The following is an 18,026-nucleotide window of genomic DNA, read 5'->3' as shown; positions in this document are numbered from 1 at the left end:
AAAATTACAGGCCTCTCTCATCTTTTTAAGTGGGAGAACATGCACAATTGGTGGCTGACTAAATACTTTTTTGCCCCACTGTATGTGGATCTAAACTAAAAACTTAGTGTGCTAAGTTTTAGAAGAAGGTTAAAATTGTGACTGGGACAGATGGCTGGAAGAGGGTGAAAGATGAGGGAATTGCGTGCCAGTGATGAAAAAACACTATTGGGGATAGCTGTTCTGTTGCCGGCGCTTTGCAGACCTCATCTTCTCAAAGCGGGACTCCATTTCCTCAAGGACTTTAGGAGTGTACCTGACCACCAGCTTCACAGTGCCCTGGGCAGCTTTGAGAAGCTCCACAGCTTTCTCATGGTGCTCCCCCTCCACACTCTGGAAAGAAAGAGATAAAAGGAGGATCAATTTAAATAACAAACAAAATTAGGTGACTGAATATGATAAATGTATATTGATAGTAGCCATGTCAGAAATCTGGCTTGCCTGCTATTTAATTAAACTGCATACTGTGTACTTATCATAATACATACAGTTGAAGTCCAAAGTTGACATACACCTTAGCCAAATACATTTAAACTCAGGTTTTTCACAATTCCTGACATTTAATCCTGGAAAAATTCCCTGTCTTAGGTCACTTAGGATCACCACTTTATTTTAAGAATGTGAAATGTCTGAATAATAGCAGATAGAAGGATTTATTTCAGATTTTATTTATTTCATCACATCCCCAGGGCTCAGAAGTTAACATATACTCAATTAGTATTTGGTAGTGTTGCCTTTCAATTGTTTAACTTGGGTCAAACGTTTTGGGTAGCCTTCCACAAGCTTCCCACAAATTGGGTGAATTTTTCCCCATTCCATCTTGACAGAGCTGGTAACTGAGTCAGGTTTGTAGGCCTCCTTGCTCGCACACACCTTTTCAGTTCTGCCCACACATTTTCTGTAGGATTGAGGTCAGGGCTTTGTGATGGACACTCCAATGCCTTGACTTTGTTGCCCTTAAGCCATTTTGACACAACTTTGGAAGGATGCTTGGGTACATTGTCCATTTGGAAGACCCATTTGCTTTAACTTTCTGACTGATGTCTTGAGATGTTGCTTCAATATATCCACATAATTTTCCTTCCTCATATGCCATCTATTTTGTGAAGCACACCAGTCACTCCTGCAGCAAAGCACCCCCACAACATGATGCTGCCACCACCGTGCTTCACGTTTGGGATGGGGCTCTTCAGCTTGCAAGCCTCCCCCTTCTTCCTCCAAACTTAACGATTGTCATTATGGCCAAACAGTTCTATTTTTGTTTCATCAGACCAGAGGACATTTCTCCAAAAAGTACGATATTTGTCCCCATGTGCAGTAGCAAACCGTAGTCTGGCTTTTTTATGGCAGTTTAGGAGCAGTGGCTTCTTCCTTGCTGAGCGGCCTTTCAGGTTATAGGACTCGTTTTACTGTGGATATAGATCATTTTGTACAGCATCTCCACAAGGTCCTTTGCTGTTGTTCTGGAATTGATTTGCACTTTTCGCACCAAAGTACGTTCATCTCTAGGAGGCAGAACGCATCTCCTTCCTGAGCGGTATGACGGCTGCGTGTTCCCATGGTGTTTATACTTGCATACTATTATTTGTACAGATGAACGTGGTACGTTCAGCCATTTGGAAATTGCTCCCAAGGATGAACCAGACTTGTGGAGGTCTACCATTTTTTTTCTGAGGTCTTGGCTGATTTGATTTTCCCATGAGGTTAAGCAAAGAGGCAATGAGTTTGAAGGTAGGCCTTGAAATACATCCACATGTAAACCTCCAATTGACTCAAATGATGTCAATTAGCCTATCAGAAGCTTCTAAAGCCATGACATAATTTTCTGGAACTGTCCAAGCTTTTTAAAAGGCACAGTCAACTTACTGTATGTAAACTTCTGACCCACTGGAATTGTGATACAGTGAATTATAAATTAAATAATCTGTCTGTAAACAATTGTTGGAAAAATTACTTGTGTCATGCACAAAGTAGATGTCCTAACAGACTTGCCAAAACTATAGTTTGTTAACAAAAAAATTGTAGAGTGGTTGAAAAAACGAGTTTTAATGACTCCAACCTAAGTGTATGTAAACTTATGACTTCAACTGTATTCTGGTCCTGGAACCATTGCTTAAAGGAATAATCTACTCAAAAGTATACATTTTATTCATTAGTCCACTGTTGATAGAGTCCCAAAATGTGTTGCATGTCAGCAATCAAGTTTTCAAGATATAGAACTTTTCAAAAAGCAAGTTGTTGCCACATCATCATGATGATGCGTAAAACCACTAAACAAGGGACACTTTTTTGTTGTTGTCTGTTTAACTAAACCAGTGTTTTATCATAATGAGAGCATATGCTCAAAATATAACAGCATACTAGGCTCATCCTACAATGGGCAATTGTGTCGATTCCCTACATTAATTTATTTTGGTACAGCTTGTCCCCTCAGCTGTTGTCAGACACACGTGGGCCTCGAAATACAATTCTCTTCCTCAAGTGCAGCAAATACTACTAAACAAAAAGCCAAAATGAGTATGACATCCTGGAATTTTTAAAGCATACTCAATTTTCGAAATTGCACATTCTACAAAACTTTCTTTTTCGCCTTCCCAAAATGCCTACTATTTAGAACGCAAGTATGGGTATTCGGACACAACCAGAGACTGCATAAACAACACGTACCACCCCATTGACAGAAAGAAGCTGGTCGCCTCTTTTGAGGCCCCCGTGGCGGTCGGCGATTCCCCCAGGAATGATGCGTGAGATGTAAATAGGAGAGTTCTGTTCCTTCCCTCCCATTATATTGAAGCCAAGTCCTTCCTCTGTCTTAGGCAGCTCCACCACGCGAGGGTGTGAGTGCCCCTCACTGGCCGCAAACGCTGCAACAGTGGCCTACAAGACAAGAGAAGTTGTTAACCCAGAGTTGCCTACAGAGTTGTTTAATATTGGTTGTTGTTGTGACATACCTTGGCTGTGGCATTTGCCCTGACTTCTGGGCTACTGTTAATGTCCACTGTCTCATACACATGTTCATACACCTACAGAGTTGTTTAGAAAAGGCAGAAAGAAGGTTAGTCAAATGCAAACTGCAAAGCTGAATTACTTCCGTCAAAAGGTCTGACATGTTAAAAATGGAGATCCTGGTAGTTCTTGCTGTCCAGGGTTCCAAGCTATTAATTAATCCTCAAACTGGATAGCTTATTTCGTAATCACAACACTATACACTGACATTGAAGGAATGACAAATCTTATATCTGAAATCAAATAACTAGACTATAGGCAGCAATCAAACAATTCATGTTTTATAGGCCTGTCTGTATCAGCCCCATCTCACATAAGTACACAAATCCGAGTCTGGAGGTCTAGAGTACTGCTGATTATTTTTTTTCCACTCACCTGGTGCCCCAGGTCTGAATCAGTCACACTTATTGGAGGGGGAGAATGAAAATCAGCAGTACTTCTGGCCTTGAGGTCCAGATTTGGCCACATAATTTGAGTTGAACTTTGAAGGGTGTGATGGGCATTTAATGGCATTGTCACAGCTCACCTCTCGCACAGCATTACAGAACTCGCTCTGCAAGACCCTTTGCAGTGCCTGCAGTTTCTGGGGTGGCACTTCCCCTGTTCTCTGGAGCTTGTCAAGCAATTCAATGGCCCGAGAAATGTCTGTGGGGAGAAAACATGGAGACCACCCACCGTCAGAGATCTTACCAATAATTGACATCGATTTAAAGACTTTGGATTGGGAAATAATTGCTTGAGGCAGAGGATCTAACACTTCAGCACAAGAGTAATGGAGTCTGTTGGTTTTTGATTTTGTAGATTGATGAAGTAAATCTGTCCATGCATAGGGTATTATGATGCAGGCATAGCTGATCATTACCAAATCTTCATCACAATGTTTGTAAACACATGGTAGAATTCAATGGACAGGGACTTGTATCATCAGGACTGCAAGTAACAGTCCGGGCTTTCGGGCGCAACATTTTCAAACTAACCTAGCTAGCTACTGAACTACAGCTAGCTACATACTGGACGCTGAACTTTTGTTTGGGTGCAACTGCTAACATTACTAGGAAGCTACAAAGTACCCATTTGTCGCACTTGAGTAAAAGTAAAGATACCTTAGAAAACAACTCAAGTAAAAGTCACCCAGTAAAATACTACTTGAGTAAAAGTCTATTGGTTTTGGTATTTGGTTTTAAATATACTTAAATATCAAAAGTAAACGTATTAATCATTTCAAATTCCTTACATTATGCAAACCACACGCCACCATTTTTTAAATGTATGGATAGCCAGGAGCACAATACAACACTCAAGACATTAATTTACAAACAAAGCATTTGTGTTTAGTGAGTGTGCCAGATTAGAGGCGGTTGGGATGACCAGGGTATGTTCTCTTGATAAGTGTGTGAATTGAACCATTTTCCTGTCAAAATGTAACCAGTACTTTTGGGTGTCAGGGAAAATGTATGGAGTAAAAAGTACTTATTTTCTTTAGATAGGTAGTGAAGTAAAAGTTGTCAAAATAATAAATAGTAAAGTACAGATACCCCTCAAAAACGATTTAAGTAGTACCTTAAAGTATTTGTTCATTAGTACTTTACACCACTGCAAACTACCAGCCTTAGAGGATAGCTATCTAAATCAGCTAACGTTAGCTGGCTACAACATTAGCAACTCAGCCCATCTGTCTTTCTTAAAACTAAAGCGATTATATTGGAATAATCTATTTTTCTTTCGACTTTTGAGAGATGATTGTACTTTGGGCTAGTTATTTCAAAATTAAATGGCTAACGTTAGCTAACTAAATTAAATTCCAGATTAGCTACCGTTAACTAGCCAGCCATCTGTTTGGCTCGTGTGTATTTTCATAATTTTAACCATTATTATTGATCAAGCGATCTGTGTTGTTTGACGTTTTACCTCTTTCCAGTCGAACAGGTTCCCCCAAAGACGCCATAATAGCCCAAATCTGGCACTGTTCGGGAGAAATTAGCAGGCTGGCAAAATATCCACTCGGCGATAAACAGATTTGAGCTGTATTGACGGGGATTGTTGTTGCGTCAAGGACACGCAATCGGCGCAATATACGGTCAATGTGCCCAATCCACGATGGGGGAGAAACTGAGAAGTCATATCTATTTTAGAAAATGTGGTATCCTAAATGTATAACCTGCAATATTTACAGTTTTTCAATGGTTATCTAAATTATAGATTTTAACGTATAGTTATTAAAATGTCTTATCTGATCATTATTCATAACCCAAAATGAATTGTTTGTAAATGTCTTTGTAAACCTACAATGTTGATTCAATATGTTTAAGCCATCATTTTGATCTCTGTCAGTGCTTGCATAATGTATGCATTTCTATTGATTCATTTCCACTTCTCACAGCAATAAGGAATTTGCCTTCTGAGAGCTGAAACACTACATAGGCTCATTACTGTGTATTAAACTATGTTACCTTATCATAACGGCAACATAGAGGACATAGAGGAGATAGACTATTGACCCATTTTTTTAATGTTTTTGTTGTGATAGGAGACTTGTAAACACATTATGTAGGCCTGTACTTTGGAAGGATACCTCAAATGATGTTTAGAAAATGCAATTTTCTGAGTACTATAGATATATATGAAATAATTTAAGTGCTATTTGTGTGTGCAAATCGTACGGAATATACCTTGAATGCACTTTTATTGTTATCTCTTATTATCACAATTAGGCATGTTTTGGTATTCCTTTGTGAGAGAATGTTGTCCCTCCATTTCTAGGCATGGGACACCTACCTGTGTCGATGGGACAGAGTTGAGATGGCCCATCCAAGGAATTCACCAGTCAAGGATCCTGTCTTCAGGATTGAAAACTTTTGAATGTACTCATCATCAAGCTCTCAGAGGTCATCAAGGATCAGCTTGTAGCCTAGGCTATACGACGTGGGCTTATGGGCCTACTATATGTTCTGATTCTTTGTGTTGTTGGTTCAGTATATATTGAGGCTTTTATAACCAAGCTAATGCTGGTGAAATTAAAATCTATCTGGTCTATTTGTTTGTCTGTTTGTTTGTCTGTCTGTCTGCTATAGGAGGATGGGCTCATTGTAATAGGCCTAGTACTCATTACTATGTATTAAACTGTGTTACCTTATCATAACGGCAAAACTGAGGACATAGACTATTGACCCATTTTGGACCCATAATGGTATAAATGGAACATAGTCAAACATGCGGTTTCCATATGTTTTGATACCATTCCATTTATTCCATTCCAGCCATTACAATGAGCCTGTCCTCCTCGAGCTCTTCCCACCAGCCTCCTCTGGTCTGCATGTACGTAGGTAGGTATGATGGTAGGTATGCATGTAGGAAGGTAGGTATTTATGTATCTGTCTGGCCGTCCATCTGTCCATGTTTTCATCTAATGTTTATGCAGTGTAACTAGAAATGTAGGGTTCAAACTTTATTGACATTGGTTTTGTTTTTCAGTTGCCTATAGTCATTTTTATTTCTTCAAATATTTCAATTTAATATTGCAAACAACTTCACAACATACAAAATGAATTATATTAATCCAGAAACATATGTCAATGAATAAATTTTACATATATATATATATATATATATTCTTATATTTTGTCCTCTGGTGGGGATAAAAAAATAAACAGCAAAGCTTTGACAACAGCACCTTGACATAGTATGTAATTCCAACATTACCTTGAGAAGTTTAGAACAGTAAACAGATAAAGTACTGAGGAGGAAAACCCTTTTACTGTTGAGTATGTAAACGGAATGTTTTGGTCGGTATCATATCCTTTTTCTTAGGTGGACAAATTCTCAATTCACAATTGAAGCAGCATGCAAGTTTTTTTTAATGGAACTCGTCCTCACCCTCTCCCTCATCCTCATCGCTCTTTTCCTTCTTTCTCACATTCTTGGCAACGTAAACAAACCACAATGTCTTGAGGAATGTGATATAGTAATTTAAACTGGGCGCAAATGACTGATCAGATCTTTTTTTAATTGTTTACAAGGTCATGAATATGTTCAATAAATAGACTGTAGTATCACTTTTACTGTATAAACTTCATCTTTTTTTACATGCAGTCCATAAAATTTTCATTTGACGGAATAATTTACCCTGTTATGTATATATACAAATAGATATTTTCTCTTTACTCTCTTTTTTAAACTCTCAATAAAATCTATACATTATATACACTATCTTCCTCTTTTAATGGTCAATGTGCATACACATGATGTGTCTATCCTTATAAACCGCCAGCCAATCTTCTTTTTGCTATCCATGGTGAGCGCTCGCACGTAGGACTGGGTTGTCCTGCATTGGGAGTTATAATGCCTCTTGTCTATTCCACGGCAGCCCTCCTTTGTGTACCCCATAGGGTTACATTTGGTCTCATAAAAGTATTGCTTCAGTTGGCCATTGGGGACAGGGACCTTTTCCAGGACGGTAACGGTCTGCCCAGACATGTCAATCGCTGTCTTTTTGTCCACAGCTGTCACCCACTGGCTAATACTATCACACACACTCAGCTCGCCACGCCGCGACGGGTCAGAATGCCGCCGTACCCTCATGGACATGTTAGCGGCGTCCAGGTAGTTTTTGTATTCCTCCAGGAGAAAAAGCAGCGGTGGCTCTAAAGGCACTTGGTTGCTGATCATCACCCGCGATGCATACAGGTCGACATCCTTGGTCTCCGTGGTGACCACAGAGGAAGGACCCCCTCCTCCCTGGCCCTTGTCAGCCCCAGGCCCCAGCTGAGCTGCTTCTCCATCCACCTCCAAGAGCTCCTCAATCACCTGCTCAAATGTGTCTGTGAGCGAGGGCAGTCCCCCATGCTGGCCCGGCCCACCCCCGCTCTGTGGAGTCCCGTGGCCCCGGCCGGCAGTCACTGCAGCACCCAAGTAGCCTTCCGTTCGGTGGCCCCTTATACCCGGGGCGTCTCTCATGGGAGCAGCTCTCATGCAACTGAAGTATGAAATAACCATAGTAAGGAACAGGATGGTCATCACTCTTCTAACCTGGTGGAACTAGAGAGAGAGAGAGTGGAGAGAGAGGGATGAGAGGGGAGAGAGGATGAAATGTTAGTGCAACTTATAGGTATATAATAATATGTAGCTATATTATGTATTATATAATATATCAACACTTTTCTTCCATTGAGTTATCAGAGTTGTGTGCTTATACAAAATACTGTACATAATACACTCATTATTACAGTATTCCATAATATCTCAAGGTTGGATCACAATCTAATTGTGTTCCTTTCAGCTATTACTAAGCACCATTAGATGATGCACGCCTACCATCTCCCCCCATTACTACCAGAGTATCACATTTCTCCTCTAGCTGCAAAGAAAGCCAGCAGTCTGACACCACCGTGAGTGCCCACTACTATTTGGCCAACTTGAAAATAAAGGTATAAGTAATTATCATACATGATTGGATATTTTTTTCTGGATTGGACCTCTTTAAAAATAACAACCTAGACCTAGTTGAATTAATTGCGCATGTAACCGATTGTGCTGTTCTTGTGATTTCCATTTTTTCTGTTTCCTCATTACCCATACAATATTTCCCATACAATATTTCCCACAAAGGCCCCAGAAGCAACATTAAGGGCTGCTGACACCAGCGTTTTCAACTGAGGCCAAGTTCTTTCAGACTGGGAGTGGAGTGGCTAGGCATCATGATTTAAATGCCAGAGCATTAGCTAATTATCTCCTAATGGGCCATCCTACTAGGAAGTGCAACCCAATATATCATTATTTTCTCTTCAACAACGACAAATAACAACCATTTTTTTAAACAATTACGTTAAACTGATAAGGAAACTACAGTATGTCTTCATCATAATCATCATCATCACCATAATCATAATTATTTTATTATTATTTTAATATTTTGATGTTGTAATCCCTGGATGGCATGTACTGTATCATAAACGCTATGTGGCCTGAATACTTTTTTTCAGTTTAGCTATTGAACAGGCACGTTATATCATGTTTCCAATCCAATGTCATGTATTGTAGCCTAACACGTTTCATGTGTTAGCCTGACTTCACACCACATTTGGAGTTATTGATCGATTGATTGATTAAATACATGAATGTTTCTGACTAGGTTCAGATAAGTGACTGTTTATTTTGTGTAATTTTGTAAAAGGCAACCAATATTTGTTGTAATATTACCATTAATATGCTAAACTTGATAGGGTCAAATTGGGGGCAGGATTTATTAAGGGACATAGAGATGTTTAAATAAAGGAATGCTGAGAGTGAGCAGTAGCGCTAGCAGAGACTGAGAGAGAGTCAGTAAAGTACTGGTTAGAGAAGTGAAGAGAGGTAATGTGCTTGCATCCTGACACACTCACGTACCCCTTCTATCAGATGAATACTCTGTACAGCTGCTCACATAAATTTGGTACACAGACATTACAAGGGAAAAAACGCCAAAAGGGCCCAACAGAGCCAAAATATATGAATATACAAACACACCCGCATCCTCATCCTTTACCCCTAGCTCACAATAGCATCTCTTACCTTTATGCCCTATGAGTCACAGCAATTCAACATATCCACGGACATCCCAGACCCAGAGTCAAACATATGAAAACAACCACAATATGAGAAACCTAGCTCTTGCTCTCCCGAGGGGGGGCATTTAAAAATAGCCATGGCAGGGCTTTGACTGCACTCTGCATGCCGCCCTCCTTGTGTCCCGACCTGATGCAGGAATACGCTCCAAGCAGATCCGCTCCCCCACCAGGCAGTGTAGCGGACGGAAAGACCTTAGCAGAAGGGAGGGGCAGACCCCACCTAAAAAGCATTTGTTTCATTCTTAATTGGTGTCTGGGGCCACGGCTGCGATTAGCCAACGCCACGGTGACTGCCATAGAGATATTGCATCTATAAATAGGCGTGCTGGGAGTCTCACAGTCTCGATTGAGAATATCACATCCTTCTCCTTAATGAGCCGCTGAGTCCCCAAGCTCAGTGACGTGTTTCTCCAGAGTGTGAGTGTGTGTTAGAGAGAAGGGAGGGGATGGAGGAGGAGAGGATGGGAGGGCTTGGTTTGTACGTGTTTGCAGGGGGATGGGGGCATCTTTCCTCTTACCGACAAAACAACCTTGGAGACAAAATGCAGCCAAGCAAACATAGATGAGCAGGAAATCATTCCAACCTTTTCTCAATATTGTAATTTGAAAATAATCATTCATTGGAGGTAATCCTTTATCATCCTATAAAGTGTTCCTGTGACCTGTCAAATCCAGTCATTAGGCTGCCCCAATGATCTAGGAAAGAAATACATGGACTGAAATCCCATCACATTGTTTACTGATACATGAACTGATTGGGGGTCCATCTTCATGTAGAAGATGCTGCAGCAGATGTAGTAGTCCTTCTTCCCTGATGGATCACTGGGGCTAAATTGCAGTAACAGGGGGTGGGGAGTCAGTGCAGGCGTCATTTTGCAGCATAACAACCACAGATGACGTCTCTCCCAGGTCTCCATAGGGGACAGGATGGAGGGGAGGTGTTTTGGGGGCAGTGCCACTCATCAGTGTGCAATTGCCTGCCAGTCCTCTGGGCCTCCTCACACCGGGAACAACAAATAATTTTATTTCTAACTCGGCTATTTCCTGTTTCCATCAGGAAAATCAATATGGCTTATGCTCTCAATCAACATCCTGTTAAAATGCAATCTAGCCGATGAATCACTTCATTGCTGTGGGACTGGCTCAGAATAACAGTACTCTCTGAGACCTATCTAATTCAAACCAAAGTAAAAGTGATTCTCACCATGGCTGGTATGTTTTCATTTAATATATTAGATTTGAGAATATCTTCAGCTCTGAATTGGATTTTACAGTCAAGATTTTTTTTTATCTCCAGGTAATCAGTGCAGTGTTATTTAATTATCATGTACTGAATATGTACAGTATGGGTGTGGAAGAGAACAAGCAACCTTCCACACTCTATCCAGCCATAACATGTATTCCGTAATATCAATATTCCATAAATAAAATCAGTCCTTTACAGTTGCATTTGGTGCATTCAGAACGTTCATAGATAAAAGTTGGCGTATTTCCACGTAGTGGCAGGGCTTTACGATGACACATTCAGATGAGCACCTGTTCAATTGTTGTGAGAGAGGCAGGCACAGCTATACGGTTGGGTTTAGAGAAAGCATGGTGCCTTGCAGTGTTTGCTCTTCGTGTCAGGTGGGGATTATAATGAAAAATCTCCCTTTGACAGATGCTGGAGTGGATTCACAAACACAATGGTGTTTCAACCATGTTCAAAACTCAGCACATGACAACATATGACTTCATATTTCACTTACACTTAACTTACACAGTCATGAATGTGGGCAAATTGTCTGTGGCAATACATACTAACTTTCTTTTTCAAAGAGTAATTTTCTCACGATTCTTGTCTTAACACACCTCTCTTTTTTATGTTTTCACTTTGAAAACACATTGTCAAGTAAGTCACTACGAAGGGGACAATACCCAGTCTCCAGATGATCCAAGATCCATGTACATCAGCTTGTGCTGTAGCTACACCAATCAACATGTTTTCCTATCCAGTCCATTAAAATATGACCTTTGGATGTGCTCCAAATAAACCTACCGAAAAGATAATGCTTCATTTATATGAACTATATATTTTGGAAACATACTAGAGGACTCAGTCACAATATACAAATGTAAGGCCATTATCTTTTTTCCCCCCAGTAATAGCTAACAGATGCAACCAAGAAACAACGTGGAAGCCTGTTTTGAGAGATCTGCTCCCTATCTGACACTTGCAAATAGCATCTTGAAATAGAATGGATAAGAATCATAAAATAAATGTAATGACCACTTAAAACAAGACATGATAAGACTGTTGGAATATGTTCCAGTAGATCATGAAGGCCCAAGTGGCATATTTTCCATTGACAGACAATGTGGGCGTTGTCCTCCCACACTTCATCTGGAAAGAACCAGTGAGTGTCATTAATGTGGCAGTTTACAAAAGACAGGTCGAATAGCCTATATATAACAATATCATAATATTCAAAGGTTACCCACTTCATACTTAAGCCACCTCCTGATAAACTTAGTACTCTAATAAGTGCAACATTTCCTGCATGTCTACCCATAAGTTGCACTTACTAATTAGTGGTGCAACATGCTAGCTTGTCAAAGTGACTGCCAACCAGGTCACACAGGTAAAATGATAACTGCTTCAAAACTACAGCCTAACAATATTTTATTATGTGTACATTGGCTGTCAAAATTACAAGTTGCCAATTGCTAGCCTGTAATACCAGTGTAGGCCATCTTAATTAATTAACAAACATAAGGTCTACATTCCATGTGAATTAATTTATTGACACTGTCAGACAGTGTCCCCACATAGGTCAACAAGCCCAGTACTCTGTGCTCTCTTTGGGATTTTTACAACCATTGAATAGCCCTTATATAGACCCTTAGGATAATTACATTTAGCAACGTGATGAAAGACATGTCTTGAAGACAATGCCTTTCATCAACAGTGCTCAATTTAGCTTATTAGCCTACTGCACATATTCATATTTAAATAAATCATGAGTATCTTAAAACGATGTTGATTGGAATTTGATTGCAAGTGGTGTATGCGAACAATAATAAGATAAAGGGGCAACAGCAGCACAATAGACCTAGACCTAGTCCTACTTTAAAACGGGTGTCAAGATGTTTCCATATATTTGCGCTAGGTGGCGTATTAGACCACGAAATGTTCTTAAGACACATCCTCTCTCTCTCTCTCTCTCTCTCTCTCTCTCTCTCTCACACACACACACACACTTACTTACTTTAAGGCGATAACAAAGTCAAAAAGGAAAACATGAACACTTGTAGACTGAAAAAGCAAAAGGTTACTAACAAGAAGAAAATCGTGTTAACCGAATGGCATTAATTCATATTTAGTTAGTTTTCCAAGTCTGTGCCAAATGTGGAGCCTACTTTCAGAGCTATTTGATGCAATGTCTCGAGACAAACTAGCCTACACTACAAAACAGCAACAATCTCAGACTGAAAGCAAAAAAAATCTCTACACCAAACATTAACAAGGTTTACTTGGTAAACAGCAGTATCGCGGCGCCGTTGGGTTGTTCTCGACCTAGAGCGTATAAAATGTCATCATTGTGGATTTTCCGCGTACTCCTTGATATTTTCGCGACTGCTCCATGTAGGGATTCGTTTTAAAATCCGTATATTCATCCTCGCCTTTCCTTGTGAGGTTATCCGGATTAAGAGAGAGCTAGACCAACACTGCAGGGTATAGCTGAGCATAGGTCTCAAGTTTCCTATAAAGTCTTAATTAATGACTACATCAAACTTTTGTTTTCATAATTTGCTTACAAACCTGTCTTTTTTATTTTTAGAAAAGATAGTCAATTTACAGAATATTAAAAATATATGTTATCTGATTTACGATGCTATATTATTTAACATAACATTTAAATGCATTGCATTTATGGATTATGGGTTTAAAGGAATAATCTACAATAGGCCTACAGCCCATGTTGGTAGGCAATGTAGCCTACTCGCCTATTTCTTACAGTGGCAATAGCCAACATGGCTAAATGTACAACCCTTCGCATTAATTAATCAGCTAAATACATAAGAAAACTAAATGATTACCTCCACTGACCTCTTTCGTGGTCCCTATTAGAAATTCAATCAGCATAATAACGCCGTTTTTTTATTCATGAACAAGAGGATAGAGTTACACGTATCCTCTCTCAAACTGCGACAAAGTCGGTGCGCCTGCATGATCCCCAACTTGATTACAATACTTTTAAAACATCTCCCCACTTCCAAAACGAGCGAGCATCGACACAGCAGAGCGAACATGATCAAAAAAGTTTAGAAAAACATACCTTTTATTGCCCAATCGTAAAGGAGACCATTCAACAGGACAGTGTCATCTGGGATGTTTTGGACAACCCCCTGTGTAATTACTTAAGCTATATTTTCCCTGTACTGTCCGACAGCTTCAGGATATCTCTTCAGCTTTGGAGCAAATAGATTAAATTATTGATGGTGGAAATTGCATGGTTGAGGTAATGGACTCCCATGGCTGCACGGCTCCTTTGGAGATCGCTTAAAACCGAAGGGGTTGCATGCTATACGCCGCACCGCGACGGCACTACGCGATGAGAGACCTCTTGAGCTTGAAATGACGCCTGTATCCCTTGCAATTACAGTAACTTACTACATAATGACGTTGCAGCATGTGACTCTCCGCTGGCTGACTGGTTGCTTGCCACCAAACACCGTTACCAGAGTCCTAAAGCAGGCCTAGCTCTCATCATGCTTTTTATACGCCTTTGGTCGACAGATGGGAGTGGGATAAAGAAGGGATTGGCCATGGATCTTTCTTCCGTGTTTCACTGACATCAGATGTGATATTTTTGTAGCTGTACTGTTCATAAAAAAATAATAACGCATTTGATTCTGTGCCATGTGGCTACATTGCGTGTCATGATAAGTGGTGAATAGATCTGATAAGATGTCCGAGGCTTATATGGTATATATATATGTGTGTGTGTGTGTGTGTGTGTGTGTGTGTGTGTGTGTGTGTGTGTGTGTGTGTGTGTGTGTGTGTGTGTGTGTGTGTGTGTGTGTGTGTGTGTGTGTGTGTGTGTGTGTTGGTCTTTAAAAAAATCCCAAATAAATCATGAAAATAAGAAAACCAATACCCTACCCAAAAATAGAGATTCTTATTCCATGCATTTTACCAGAAATATGGCATTTCTTTAGAGAGCACTGTTACTTTAGTTGTGAAATTGGACAGAATCATACATTCAATGTGTGTTATATAACGTGTATAACGTGTTATAACTAAGTGTATATTCTGTATGGGATTGATTAAGTCTACTTACGACTAGCAGTGGATACATTGAAATGCTCCTGTATAGACCAGGAGATGTGTTATAAATGCAAAAGGTAAGCCTGCCTAGCTAGACCTCGTTTTCCGGAGCCTTTGAAATGGTTTATCGTCAGATCCCATAGGTAGGCTATGCCATGTATGTTATACCAACAAAACTATGGGTTACAAGTAGATATAACCATCTCAGGGAATGTCCGAAGGTAAGACAAAGAAGCATTTGAATAGGCTAGCTCTCGAAATTATTGTAACTTAAATTGAAGAAGCCGCAGATTCAATACAAAATAGCCATATACCAGACGCCTTTATCCAACTTGACATATAATCATGCGTGCACATTTAACTTATCTGTGGGAATCCCTCGTTGTGCCATTATACCAGTGCACAAATATTCAGCAACATGGACAGCGCCGCGATCAGCTCGAGAAAACAACAACACCATTGTCAGTGTTGTGGTCAGCGCGCCCACGAACTAAACATTCAGCACCACGGACAGCGCCTCTATCAACGCGCCGCATACTAAACATTCAGAACCGCGGACAGCACCACGATTTGCGCGAAGTGAATGACTGATCGCTGATTGCGAACTAGAGCTACCGAACAGCGCCGCTTCCAGGCAACCCATATAATGAGAAGATTCCATGCCCTAGTTGTTGGGATCTATGCAGGCGGAAAGCCTACTGGTAGACACTTTTTGCCATGATACCAATTGCCTCCATTCCCTTTTCCCCTAACATAAAATTGTAAACTTCTCATAACACATAACTTAATCATATGAAAGCAAAAGTCTTATCATTAAATGCAAGGCTTCTCAATATTAAAGATATATACTCAAGAAAATGTACACGTTCTTCTGAAGATCCCAGCAGTGTTCAATAAGGCTTGAATCAATAAACTTGGAAAAGGAAAACAAATGTCTCACTTAAATTACTAAAGCTTTTAACTTTAGCATCCAGTGGATGTTTAGAGAAGTCAAGTGATGAAGAGAAAAGGTTGTGGGCTCAACCTCAGTCAAATGAAGGAAACAGCTCATTGTCCTTGTGGCTTGAACCTCCTCCAATGAAAGATTTATTGTGATGTGTTTGCTATATGGCCATCGTGATTCTTCTCTGTACAAGTTAATGAGGTGGATGGTTCTTACTTGGCATATAGCAGTATGGGATTGAATGCTCACACCTGTTTTGTGATTCACTCCACCTCCAACACACCTGGGGACATGCCAAGATGAATATAGCCCTCCCCGAAGGATCACAGTAGGCGAGGGCAAACTCTGGATGACAAAGAGTTGCATCAGCAATCGCTGAGCGACATGACTCCAAAAAAAAGAAGCTTGCACGGGGGCTGTTCCAACAAGGTAATTCATAAATAAATCACTTGGCATCTCATTAGAAGAACAACAACATGGTCTCTCTCATATCTGCAAATACAGCACAATGCAAGGTGGCGTTCTAAGTAGTGGTAAATTCAGGAGACTTGTTACCTAAGAGAGTTTGTTTGAGGAGATTATTTTGCATTGTGTGTAGAACTTCAAAATGACGTTTAGCGTGTCTGAAATCAAGTGCATCGCAACTGAATTTAAAATGCATAGTTGGGTCACGCTTATTAAAGCAAAGTCAGAAAGAGCTAGCCAATACCGAGTACCATGCTGTGCTATGCTATGCAATGCTATCCTATGCTATACTATACGTGTCATTGCTAATGATCAGCCCTTGCACCTACAGTACACTATGTGTCTGATGAAGGTTACATTGGGTGCCTGATCAGAACTTGCTGCCCCTAAACTAAAACTCAGACACACTCACTCATGCTAACATAAGACCCCTATGTTATGTTGAGCAGTGAACCAAACTGGCTTTCAGCATGCCACTTTCAGAATAAAAGATTTCAGACAATCACCAATCCTTTTTCAGTAAATATACATAATTCTTGAGGTTAAGTGTGGGACATCTCCCACTAGGGTTATCTTTGTCAAAAAGTGTCATTGCTATGCAAAAGGAGTTCTCAAGAGTGATGGGTGCTTTACCATGAATGGTGTGGCAAGCCAACATTTCCTTGTTTCACGTCTTTCATAACATTACAATCCTTGGACAGAAGTGGCATACTCATGCTTTCTATTACCCACTGAACTATTTTCTACTCAGAAAAGGGCAGCATGATGAATTAGATTTTTTTTATATAAACACGTAAAGTTAGGCTACTTGAAGGGTACTATGAGGTAGTTTGATCATGCAATTTAGAGCATGGTGATGGAGCCCTGTTCACTCCCATAGGTTATCTTAGGGGCATATGGGATGATGGCAGTAACCAGAAATCTGAAGCATGGAATATACACTCTCTCCAGCTTTTACACAATTTTCAATGTGAGCGAACATTGAACTTAATTTTGTATTTTGGGTGAACTAAACTTGTAAAAACTAAAACAGACATAAACTTTTAAACAGATGGTTCTGAAGTCCATAAACAAATCATTTAGAAATATTGAATAACGTTTTGAAGTTAAAGACAACATGATAGTCTTCACTTAGCGAACACAAGAAGCACACACTGTGGCACCCTATACCTGCTCTTCACTGACCAGATGCCTAAAACCACACTGATGACACTACACACAGGCATACATCTTTTCACATCTTCTCTTGCCAAATGTGACATAATTCTGACAAGTCAGCGATGCCAAGATCCACACTGTGACATGAACATTCAATTAAGACACCTTCAGAAGATACCTCTTGGAAGTAATCAGACAATAGAATAACAAGGCTCTGTGGGAGCATCAAATTGGGCATCATAAGCATATCTGCTGAGAATTAGCTACTCTATATCAAAATTCACACTTCAGGGTACAATTAACCCTTTCTCTGCTTCCCATGAAACATAATGAATATCCGGCTATAGTGTTATTAAGAACCAATGGTAAGTTTGAACTCTAGTCTGTCTATGTATATACTGCCCAAACCCTGTGGGTACACCTGGATGAGAAAATGCATAAGGCATAACAAGCTCAGTTCGGGGGAATATGCAAGAAGTCTCATATATCTTTCTCTCTCACT

At 40.1% G+C, this 18,026-nt stretch overlaps 2 protein-coding genes across 3 annotated transcripts; both read right to left on the bottom strand.

Moving 5' to 3' along the window:
• LOC109881443 (protein lin-7 homolog C) lies at positions 1-5,091 on the bottom strand. 2 transcript variants are annotated; one of them, XM_020473574.2, is made up of 5 exons: positions 4,954-5,091; positions 3,572-3,690; positions 2,991-3,062; positions 2,707-2,916; positions 2-372 (listed from the first exon to the last, which is right to left on the bottom strand). In XM_020473574.2, exons 1-5 carry the CDS (start codon positions 4,988-4,990, stop codon positions 205-207), a joined length of 606 nt encoding a protein of 201 aa, XP_020329163.1. In that variant the 5' UTR covers positions 4,991-5,091; the 3' UTR covers positions 2-204. The 2 variants fall into 2 exon arrangements, with proteins under 2 accessions (XP_031686945.1, XP_020329163.1); XM_031831085.1 differs by lacking the exons at positions 3,572-3,690; positions 4,954-5,091 and adding an exon at positions 3,421-3,554 and having other exon boundaries at positions 1-372.
• A 2,076-nt stretch (positions 5,092-7,167) lies between these two features.
• Positions 7,168-15,565, bottom strand: LOC109881435 (brain-derived neurotrophic factor). Its single transcript, XM_031831084.1, has 2 exons — positions 13,967-15,565; positions 7,168-8,079 (listed from the first exon to the last, which is right to left on the bottom strand). The coding sequence occupies exon 2, from the start codon at positions 8,056-8,058 to the stop codon at positions 7,249-7,251; it is 810 nt and encodes a 269-aa protein (XP_031686944.1). The 5' UTR covers positions 8,059-8,079; positions 13,967-15,565; the 3' UTR covers positions 7,168-7,248.
• Between the last annotated feature and the right edge of the window lie 2,461 nt (positions 15,566-18,026).

This window comes from Oncorhynchus kisutch, linkage group LG8 (genome assembly GCF_002021735.2).
Source record: "Oncorhynchus kisutch isolate 150728-3 linkage group LG8, Okis_V2, whole genome shotgun sequence".
NCBI lineage: Eukaryota > Metazoa > Chordata > Actinopteri > Salmoniformes > Salmonidae > Oncorhynchus > Oncorhynchus kisutch.
Note: the sequence above shows the minus strand (reverse complement) of the source record. Positions and strands in the feature narration are given on the sequence as shown.